Source organism: Salvia hispanica, chromosome 1 (assembly GCF_023119035.1).
Source record: "Salvia hispanica cultivar TCC Black 2014 chromosome 1, UniMelb_Shisp_WGS_1.0, whole genome shotgun sequence".
Taxonomy (NCBI): Eukaryota; Viridiplantae; Streptophyta; class Magnoliopsida; order Lamiales; family Lamiaceae; genus Salvia; species Salvia hispanica.
Window position 1 is genome coordinate 16,536,451 of NC_062965.1, and position 12,041 is coordinate 16,548,491.

Genomic DNA, 12,041 nt, shown 5'->3' on the forward strand with positions numbered 1-12,041 from the left:
ATGCGGTTGGTCTTCCTGCAGATTTTGAAATATCACTTTCGTCATAATTATCCTTATCTATAGCCATGCGTGATCTCGATTCTCTTTGTTTATGTCCAGCTACCGAAGACGTTGATGGTCCTTCACTAAAGGATTTGGAGGGGTGGTCGAGGCAAGCGGGAATACTGATTATAAATTTGTAACTACCACATTATTCGAAATTGTTTTGACAATAATTCGAATTGCTTCTTCATATTTTTGTCTATAAAAATGTAAGTTTATTGCTCACTTCCACATTACCTTCTCCGAGTTGCATTATTAAATATTCAGCAATTTTTTTCAATAGGGTTCTTATTACTCTTCGGTCTTCACCAATAGTCAGTGAGCGGAGGAAGTTCAAAACAAGGGGAGACGGTGGTACCCCCAAATTTTTCCTTTTTTTACTACTACTACTATTATTATTATTATTATTATTATTATTATTATTATTATATATATAATTTTATTAGGAATGTATTTTACAAAAATTTCCTAAAGATAGTATGAATATTGGAGGAAGATTCATCTAAGAAAATAAACCAAAATCTAAGCTTTGAGATAAATCTAAATTAAAAATTAAACCCTAATTAAAATCTCTAAAAACCTCCATCTGTCAATTGCTAGACCAAGCCTCTAGTTCAACAATCCTTCACCTTCCCATCCGGTGATCAGCAGCTGCAAAAGCAGTGTCGCGCTCGGCGCTCCGTCAACTGCAGAACATTCAATCCAGCCATCCAGCCTCAGAACCTCTAGGTTTGTTTCATGATTTTGTGAAACGCTATTAAATTAGAGATTTGCAATGATAAATTTTGTTTCCCAATTCCACCGCCTAATATAAATATTTAATACTTTTCTCTAATTTCTATGAGTATTAAATAGCTTTACTGCAGTGCTGCTGTGTTGTTAAAACTTTAATTTAATGTTTGTTTAATGGACAATGATAAATTCCTCTATTTATCATTCTAGTTGTAGTTGTAGTCGTAGACTTGTAGTTGGAGAATGTGAAAACATGAGTTTTAGAATTGGATGTTATGTATAGTGTAGAGAGAGTATTTTCGGAATGACGTTTGTGAAGAATAAAGTTGTGAAATAAAATTGGCAATTAACCTTTGAATGATTGTTTGGTAACTTTCATTGACAATGAAATGTTTCTATAAGTCTCGATGATGATATAGCCCATCGCTTTGAGAAATGAAGTCTCGTAGAAATATAAATTAGATGTTATGTATAGTTTTGGTTTATTTTATTTTAAAATGCACGAGTTCAAATTGAATAATATTATATATATTATTTTATCGTTATTTTCTATTTTTTTTAGTGTTATGTAATTATTTATCATATTACTGACTCCGAATGACAAATCCGGTCCGCCACTGCCAATAGTAATGCATTAATATTCATATATTTTACACATACTTGATTGTTATGTTACTAATTTTGTGCTCTTTTTGAAACCAAAGAGATCACCTTACTTACTTACTTCATGAGTCATCAAAGTTAGCTACGTTTGTTTTTCTTCTTTTTTTTAACGTTGTCTTCAGGTTATTTATCAAAAACTGTTATTGTTACTTTTTCCCGCACCTGGCATTAGGATTCAAGGAACATTTTTCCATAAATTTAATTTCTATAATATTGCACTCAAGTTCTTTCTATAATATTGCACTCAAGTTCGAAGTTCTAAAGCTAAGTGTGTTTAAAATAAAGAGAAAGGGAAGGTAGATATTTACCTTGCTTGAAATCCGAAGCTGGGAAGGAAGATGAAGAAGATGAATAATGCGTGCATTACTTAGAGCATTATAAACTTGTATGGTTGTATATCTAGATTTTTTTATTAATGCGTAAAGCATTAATTTAATTATTTATTTATTTAATGGGTTATTTTTAATTCATGTAAACTAATTTATTTAATTCTTTATTTGTTTAATGTAATTGGATTTGCTAATAGTTAAATTATATAGTGTTTTGTTTACTTGATTCATCTTAACAGATTTCATTTATTCAATATTTTATTTGCCTAAAAATTTATTGAATAATACTTACTATCTCCGTTCCCCAAATTTTGACATCTTTGATCGAGCACGAGTTTTAAGAAATGTAATGGAAAATGAGTTGAAAAAGTTGGTGGAATGTAGGTCCTACTTTTAAAGTATTAGTTTTATAATAAAATGTGAGTAAGAATGAGTTAGTGGAATATAAGATCCACTACCAAAAATAGTAAAAGTGAAGTGTGTCAAAATTTGAGGGACGGACCAAAATGGTAAAGCTGTGTCAAAATTTGGGGGACCAGGAGTAGTATTAATTAGTGTTTGTTAGTTAATTGACCTTTAAAATCAAACAATCCATAAATTTTTGTGATATTTAAACAAAATAAGTTGTGGTATGATTTATGTAATTTTGATATCTTTGTATCTATATATTTTAATTTAGAGTGAACTACAAAAATAGTCCATGGATTATGCGTTTATTACGCCAATGAGACCCTGACTTTAAAAATATCCGGAAATACTTGGACTAGACATTTATCTCGAAAATGGTCCTTTTTTCACTGTTCGTGCGAAAATACCCTTTTGGGGGTTATGGGGGTTTGGCAATTTGTCTTTTTACATTTTAAATCGATATTATTTGATTATGTACTAAGTCTAATATTATTTCAAAATTATCATTCTTCTTTCCTTTTGGCATCCTTCACTTTGTTTCTTTATTTCAATATTAGATTTAATTTTATAAAATTAAATTTTAAATTTCAATTTTTAAATATTAATAAAAAAATTTAATTATTAAAATTACATTATTAAATAACTAATTAATAGTTTTAATCCATATTTGATAGTGTCTAATATTTAATCAATAAGGTATGACGACACCTTAGTTTTAATCAATATTTAATAGTTTTAATCATAAATAGATCATATAACACGCATTTAGTCAACTACATAATATTTTTAGTCAAATTCTCCTATACATTAGATGCATATTTATTTCGAATAAATCGTGTTATATGATCTATTTATAATTAAAACTATTAAATATTGATCAAATATAAGGTGTCGTCAGACTCTATTGATTAAATATTAGACACTATAAAATATTTATTAAAACTATTAATTTGTTATTTAATAGTAATTTTAATAATTAAAAAAATTATTGATATTTAAAAATTAAAAATTAAAAATTAATTTTATAAAATTAATTCTAATATTGAAATAAAGAAACAAAGTGAAGGATGTCAAAGGGAAGAAGAATGATAATTTTGAAATAATATCAGATTTAGTACATAACTGAAATAATATCGATTTAAAATGTAAAAAGACCAAATTGCCAAACCCTTCAAAACCCCCTAAAAGGGTATTTTCGCATGAAACATAGAAAAAGATCATTTTCGAGATAAACGCTTAGTCCGAGTTGTCTGAAGATATTTTTAAAGTCAGGTTCATTGGCGAGATAAACGCATAGTCCAAAGACTATTTTGTAATTCACTCTTTTAATTTATGTTTCAATATTATTCTAATATGTTTAATGTATTTTAATTTTTAAGTTAGTATAATTTTTTATATAATATTGATGTGAGAACTAAAATATCAATAAAAGTTTGCAAAAGTTGAAACTTCGATGAAGTCAAACCAAGTAAAGTGTATAGTGTATTTCATAAATATAATTATAAGTTCTTAATATCTTACTAAAAATTTAGGTAAATAAATTTATTAAAAATTAATAAATTAAACTATATTTTCACTTTGTCACCAGTGAGATTATAAATAATAAGTACTTAGGGAAGTTGATTTATAATATTTAATTATAATTGAAATTTTTAAAATATCTATTCTAAATATACATATTGTAGTAGAATTAACAAATATTAATACAACCAATGCCACCAATGCCACGTGTTGAATTATTTTTAAATTTTTACTAAATTTTTAATATCTAATTGTTGTTTTATATATATTCATTTTTGTTTTGTATGGTATAGATATTGAATTATTATAAAGTAAATTATGATAGTGGGTACACTGCTTTTGTATACTACTCCAGTTTTTAGCTAAAGATTGGGCTGTTCATGTCCAAATAAGAAATTTTTGAAGCTCGATTAAGATCCCAACTCATTGCTAAATGGATTTTCAAGACATTTTCCCCAAAAATCCATGATAGTCCAATTTTTTAAGTGGTAATTATAATACTACATTTTTTAAATTTAAAAATAAATAAAATTTGAACAAATCAAAACGGGGAATAGGAAATTAAAAAAGTCAAAGCACGTTTCCGCCAGGCGCCAAAGGCCCCTTTAAATACTGTACACTTGTTTTGTAATGAAATATTTTACACTTGTAATTACAAAATATGTGCAGCTTCAATTGGAAGTGGACCAACTTTATTAGAACTTGGGAAAAAATTTAAAAATTTATTTTTTTTTTTTCACAATTTTTAAAATTGTATATATAAAATTAAATATATTGATAATTTGTATATTTAGACATAATAATATTTATATTAAAATTTTATAGAGAAAATGAATTAATCGAGCTTTAATTTTTAAATATAATTACTAATATCACTAATATTTAAGTATTAAACTCAAAATAAATAGAGATTCAATAGTGACACTCTCAAATATATTTAAAGAGAACATTTCGCGTGTATATATAACTAGTATATTTTGTTGTATATATAAAACAATCATTGAAATGGCACTATTACAAACGCCAAAGATACTGCCTTCAAACTTGAAATTGTCACGTTGAATTAATCCACGTTATTTAATCATTATTCCCCTGCGTTTCTAGACGCAAGAGCAATATATACCGCTTAAAAGGAAAATTAAAGTGGTGATGAAAATGAAAAACAACGACTTTTTGACTTTTTGTGTTTCCATTTTCCAATAAAGATACTATTCCAATAACCACTTTATAGTGGACGACGGAAACCTATATTATTAAATTGATATAATTTTTTAAAAATGGAATGTATATAATTTTAATAGGATTGAAAAAAAATGGAAAGCATATTTTTATGGAAGGGAGAGTATTTTTCATGTAAACTCAATTTGTACAAGTCAATTATGAACATAAAAATTGCAATAAAGATTGTCCTAATAAAGTACTCCACACATAAAAGAATTGGAAAACCATTAAATATTAAAAAAAAATGGGAGTGGGTGGGAAAATTTAAACGTTCGGTTATGTGGTAAGATGACCCCACGCCAACCCACTTTCAACTGCACATGATAATAAAAGTATAAATTAATTTTATCAATCTATACATATATAAAAGGCGAGTTTTGGTCTTTTCTTGAAATATTTATATGTTTTGTCCTTATTCTGAAATATTTATAAGTTATGGACCAATTTGAATATTTTAAGTAACTCATGAATATTTATTTAGATATTTTAATGAGCATTTGACTAATTCTTAAATCACTACAATGACTCATTGGTGGTTACAAATATTTAAATAGAATAATGAGCATTTAACAAATTTTGTAACCTATATTGTCTTGATTTTAAAATTTATGATGTTTTAATTCCATGATCTCTCATGTACTAATTTTGTACCTATATAAGGCATAGAATTGTGGATGAATTACACTATACACACTAACAAAACATTCTTCATTCTCTCTGAAGCTCTCAACATTTTATTGCACATTTTAGAAACATTGTTTTGCTTGATTTTGGAGCCCCATCAAGTTTATAGGTGCCTAGCAGGTTTGAGATGTTATATACGTTAGGAGGAAGTCGTTTTCATTTCTGGGGAAAATATGTCAATCCGAGAGCACTAACCGTGATGTAATTTGTCTTGCGGAAAGATGGTTTTTCTTGACTAATTTTCATTGTAATTTCCATTTCATTTATTGTTGTTTTTTTCCTTTGATTACAAAAGTTAGAGTACCGCGTGTATATGGTTTCAGAATTTTACCCCAATATTTTTTACCGTTCTTAGAGAGAGAAGAATTGTAACATCCTTAACTCAAACATACATAGTATTTATCTTCATCTTTACACAGTTTATTATTTTTAGTAGAGAAATATGAAGGATTGTTTTAAACATATTTTTTAAAAATGTCAACACTTAATGTAGTCTCTTTATCATTGTCCAAATAATTGTGTTTGTCTCAATTCAATTTTAAATATGTTTAAGTTAATGTCTTTAGGTGTAAAATGAATTGAGGAGTATATATTTATTGAATTTTTATTACATAGTAGTATATTTTTCTATTTTAAATCGTATATAATTATATTGTTTCCTATTTTAATTAATCGATTAACAATTTAAAATTGTATGACAAAAAAATATTCCGTCGTGCATCGCACGTGGGTTAAGACTAGTGTTATATAGTACTCCACTTTTTATGGAAGGCTAATTAGATTGTTTTCTATGGATAAATGAAATATGGAGTATTGATTTTCAACATTTGTCAATTTATCTAAATTTATAGCAATCTTGGGGATTATATCCAATTGTTTAATTGGATGTACTTAGAGTGATGTTTAAACTGACATATTTTTCATTTTATGATATACTTTGAGTGATGTTTTTCTAAATACAGAAATAGAAGTGTCATTCTTTATTTTAATCCTTCTACTTTATTATGTAAAATTTTATGCCAAAAAAGAATTGCTATGAGATGGAGAATTTATTTTTTCATGTTTTAGTTTATACTATTAATGGAGTACATCAATTGTAAACATATACTATATCGAAAAATAAAAATTAAAGTAAAATACTACTCTATCCGTTTCAAAAATATAGAATTTTTTTTTGTTCGTTTCCTAAAATAGAAACTTGTCATTTTAGAAAATGGATCTCGGAATCCATTACTTTTTTGTTACCTCTTTCTTATTTTACTCATTTTTTTCTCTCTTACTTTATCAATTTTCAGAGTTTTTATTTTTATGAAACGGATGGAGTAACATTTTTTCTCGCAACGAAGTCTTTTCCACCAAACTTAATTATTAAAGTGAGATTCCGACAATAAAATTAATACAAGTTGTAAATATTGATATTTGAAATTGCTAACATAAAATGATACAATTATCAATCTGGAATAAAATTGACAAAATAGTTAGAAGATATAAATAAATAAATATAATAGATTGATCAATCTTTTCGAAAAAAATGAATAATGGTACATAATTCAATTAAAAAAGGGATATAACAGTAGCTATCAACAATCAAAAATAAAACACACAACACACAGTATTGGCGGAGCCGTGAGAAGTGAGAACGCGAGGCGAATCTTCAGCGTGAGCTATGACTTCGGACTCTTCCTCGCGCGTTTTCTCATCCTTCGCCAGTCCACGCTGCAAGGAGAAATCCCCAACCCCTCTCCATCTCAGAAACATCAACGATCTCTCCGTTACTTGAATGCGCCGACTAATTTGTGAGTTGCGAACTTGCGATCGTGTTTCAATTTTGCCTCTGGTGAATTCGCTTTCTCGATTTCTTATTGTCGTTTTTCGTTTTCGGAGTCCCACACTGTTGCTCGCTGAATTTTCGTGTTAGTTTTTGTATGCGTCGTTATTTCGTAATTTGAGCTGATTTAGAATCCAATTTTGAGTTCCGATGGTGATTTTTCGCCATATATATGTGTGTGTTTACTTTAGTTGAAATTATTATAAGGAATTAATTACCTGTAGATTATTTTCGATTTTGATTGAGGATTGTGAATTTGTGATTAGTGCATATCCGCAAAACTTATATTTGTAGTAGCTACTGTGTGTTTTGTGTGTGTGTGTGTGTGTTTGTGATTGAGAATCAGTATGCAGATTTGGAAATGTGTCAACCGTGTAAACCTATTTGTAAAAGTATTGCATAACTCAAATTGTTAATCAATCATCATAACTTCTAATAAAACAACCTAATGTGCTGAGAAATGGCTCATGTGATAAATTTGAGAGATTTAATTCACTTACGTATTATCACATCATTTGCTTGTTGAAGGACTTAATATGCCTTGATTTTACTTACTATAATACGTAGTATCGGTTGTTTAACTATGGCAATACATGTATCCATCTGCCGAGTATACAGGTGAAGACTTTGCATTTTGGTGAAATATTTCTTGTTAGTGTGATGTTTAAATGTGTGCAGGATTAAGAAAAGCTAATTTTGGAAGTAATGTGGGTGTGAACTTGATGGCTAATGGAAATGTATTGGTCGTTTGTTGTCCAGATTCGAAGTCACTTGAGTTGGATTAGGAGATTATTGCTGCAGGCTGTAGTGGGACATGAGTTGTAGTTGTTTTGGTTCTTCATCTGTGCTAAAGAAGAGACATGACAGGCGTGCTAATGAATCCACACAAGCTGAAGAAGGTAAAGTACTTTGTGATCTGTATAAATGATAGATTATGTTGCAACAACTGAAGTGCCTTACTAAGTTTCCAGTTCAAGTAGACGTGCATTGTTTTGGTTATTTCCAGTAAAATAATAAGAGCTGGTTGACTGACTCTGGCATAGATGTAAGGAGTTTCAAATTCTGCATCTTTTCTATCTTAAAACCCAACAAAACAGTTCTTAAATAATTCCACCTGGTTCAATCGGCATTTCTAAGGCCTAAGGGATCATTTGAATATGACAAGTCCAGTATTAATGGTGAACTTAAAGAAGTCTAGTATTAATTGTGCCTGTTGCTTGAGATGATGACTAGATAATCAATTAATGGTTCAACTCTTGTTGCATTACTACAGGGATCACTGTGGCTAACCATAGATGAGTAGGATGTCTAACCTGTGTTCAACCTAGATAGTATTGGATATCTTTGATCATATCAGTGTTCTGAGCTGTAGTTTTAGGTACATAGTAACATTGCTTTCCAATACTATTACCGACTTTAGGAAAAATGCAAGAGTTGTTTGGACTGTCGGTGAATAACGTTGCAATGCTGCTGTTCAGCAAGTGTCATTGCTACACCAAGGTCCACGATTCTAACTTGTATGGAGATATACACTCACCATAGCATGTCCAGTCCGCACTAAAGCAAATCATGTGGCAGTGTGGCACCGGTAGTGTTATCACTAATATCATGCTGCAAGAGGGTGGGTGAGTGCATATATTCATAAGCCCATTGGAATAACATTTACAGTCTAATTAAGAAACATAAGTATTTGGACAATGAGTGCTTAAGGTTGAACATTGCAACCTTGATTGAATATCTATGGTTGGTTGGGCGCCTTACTTTATTTTCTGTCATTTTGTTTACGTAATCTAGATGCTCTTAATGGTACTCTTGTTTCTATCATATTTGTTTACACCTTTCTCCGTAGGGATCTCAATTTCGAAGACGAAAAATTTCACCTACAATTCACTGGTAGGAGCAACAAACAACTTCCATCGAAGTAATAAGATAGGAAGAGGAGGTTTCGGTACAGTTTACAAGGTATCACTCTATGCAGCATATTATTTCCCTTCACATCTATATTGAAGCCGCTCTCTCTGTTAAGCTGATTCCAAAGTGATGGCAGGCTGAGCGGTGCTTTTTCGTTTTATTAAAATATAGTATTCTCAGTATTACGATCAAGGAGCAGTTAACCTTTCAAGTTGCAAAAGGCTTAACCTGAGATATAAAGTCAAGTTTAATTCATATTTTTAGCATATTGGAACCTACTTATTTCTTTTGAAGGTCAAGCAATTGATGTTATTACTTAAAAGTATCCATTCTTTGAAAGCTTAATTGGGTCCAATGAAGGAGCAAGTTGACTAATTTTCACTGGATTTTGTGCTACGTATATAATTTTGGTGCATCTCCTTTACACTGTTATTTTCTTATTCCCCAGTTTTGAATTACCTTAACTTACTTATGAAACCCAGTTATATTGCACAGGGGGTTCTCAAAAATGGAAGAGAAGTTGCTGTAAAGGTGCTTTCAGCTGAATCAAAACAGGGAGAACGGGAGTTTATGACTGAGATAGAAACCATATCTAATGTCAAGCATCCACACCTTGTTGAGTTACTTGGTTGCTGTGTTTATGGTCATAACCGGATTTTGGTGTATGAGTATTTAGAAAACAGTAGCATCGATCGCGCACTATTGAGTAAGCTTGTAGTTAGTAGCACGAAGCAAGTTAAAAATTTTCTGCTTCCCATTGGACGCTCAGCTTATTCATAGTGTATCCACAGGTTTTCGAAAGTCCATTAATTTGGAGTGGGAGAAGAGGTCTGCCATTTGCATGGGGACTGCAAGAGGCCTTGCATATCTTCATGAAGAACTTGTGCCTCACATTGTTCACAGAGACATCAAAGCTAGTAACATTCTTCTGGACGAGAACTTCCAACCAAAAATTGGTGATTTTGGATTAGCTAAGCTTTTTCCTGATAATATTACTCATATCAGCACAAGAATAGCAGGAACAACGTATGTTTAATTTTATTTCTTGTGACTCTACGCGCATCTTTAGATTAGGCTTGCTATTAGTCAGGATACCCTTGTCAATTTTGAATTGGGCTATATTTTTAGCAATCTTTTCTAAATTTGTATCGGATTTTATCCTTCCAGTGGTTACCTGGCACCAGAGTATGTCCTAGGTGGTCAATTAACTCTGAAGGCAGATGTTTACAGCTTTGGAGTCTTGACACTTGAAATTGTAAGCGGAAGAAGCAGTGGAAATAGTGATTATGGAGGTGGCCAGAAATTACTAATAGAATGGGTGCGTATCATTTTATCATTATTTTGATATCCCGGGGCATTATCATATGTACGAGTCTATATTTGCAAGAGGTTCCCCTGATCCTTGTTGATCCATGTATCAAGATCTTTGATCGTAATGTATTTTCATGATCAATACCCGTTACCCCCAACTCCCATGCCCTCATATGTTGCTGCTTGCTGGATTAGCTTTAGCTTTTGGCAGTGGTCTACTGGTCTTCCTACCAATAATAACTCAACTTTGGGATATCGATATTTAAAAATTATGTGGTTCGATAACTACTTGTTTGATCTGTTTTATCGCTTTGGTTGGTAAAATTTAGTCCTTGTTTTGCTGATGTGTAATGGTTGCTTCTTAGGCCTGGGAGCTTTACGAACAAGGGAAATTGCTGGATCTTGTCGATCCAGAACTCGAGGAGTTCCCAAAGGATGTGGCGACCAGGTATATGAAAGTCGCCCTATTCTGTACTCAAGCGAATGCGAGCAGGAGGCCATTGATGAGCCAGGTCACCGAGATGCTTTCCAGAAACGTAAAGCTAAATGAAGATCAACTCACGCCGCCTGGCTTCTTCGAAGATTCAGGCCGACATAGTGGTAAGGCGTCGAAGAATAAGTCGAGTGACACCTCAACCAGCCGCCAGATGAGTTCTGTTCCCATCACAATCACTGAGGTTGTCCCGAGATGAAGTTGAATAGCTGAAGTCAGTGTGATGATTTTGCATGAATTTTTCGAAAACGATAGTTTCGTTGAGTTTGCATTCGAGTTCCGAGGGCTGGCTTTCGTTCAGCCTTCTGCGTAAATGATATTATTGTTATTCAGCTATTTATTTGCATCAGGCGTTACATAGTTTCATGGTACAACTGGATCTGCTGTCATATAGTTTGTCAATAATTAATATTCTTCTCCTATGTATGAGACAAGAATTTTTGAAAGAGAAATCATAGATAAATATATTCAATCATGTTTCTTCTTCAACCAATAGGTCGTGTTTTGAGTCGCTACAACGACGGATTTTTTAACTAAACACAGAAATACTTAGACAAAGAGGATTACAACAACAAACATCATGAATTTTTTAAGAGTAAAGGCCAAAATTGGTCCTGAACATATGATCATTTTACGTTTTTGGTCCTAAACATTATCTTTTGAATTTTTTGTCCTGCACATATGTAACTTTGATCATTTTGGTCATCCGTCAACATTTCCGTTAAAAACTAATGGTCAACGAGTTTATTCTAAATTTTGACCAAATTAAACTTTTAATTTTGATTTTTTACTTTTTGAGGTTAGATTATAAAAATAATTAGGGAATTAATTATGGAGTAAAAAATCAGAATTAAAAGTTTAATTTGGTCAAAATTTGGATTAAACCCATTGACCGTTA

At 30.9% G+C, this 12,041-nt stretch overlaps 1 protein-coding gene across 2 annotated transcripts; it reads left to right on the forward strand.

Annotated features, from left to right (window-relative positions):
• The first annotated feature begins 7,203 nt into the window (after positions 1-7,203).
• Positions 7,204-11,514, forward strand: LOC125202536 (putative serine/threonine-protein kinase). Of its 2 annotated transcripts, none has more exons than XM_048100944.1 (7): positions 7,204-7,437; positions 8,188-8,327; positions 9,278-9,390; positions 9,835-10,045; positions 10,131-10,365; positions 10,507-10,657; positions 11,016-11,514. In XM_048100944.1, the coding sequence occupies exons 2-7, from the start codon at positions 8,243-8,245 to the stop codon at positions 11,340-11,342; spliced, it is 1,122 nt and encodes a 373-aa protein (XP_047956901.1). In that variant the 5' UTR covers positions 7,204-7,437; positions 8,188-8,242; the 3' UTR covers positions 11,343-11,514. The 2 variants fall into 2 exon arrangements, with proteins under 2 accessions (XP_047956901.1, XP_047956900.1); XM_048100943.1 differs by having other exon boundaries at positions 7,204-7,396.
• The last annotated feature ends 527 nt before the right edge of the window (positions 11,515-12,041 follow it).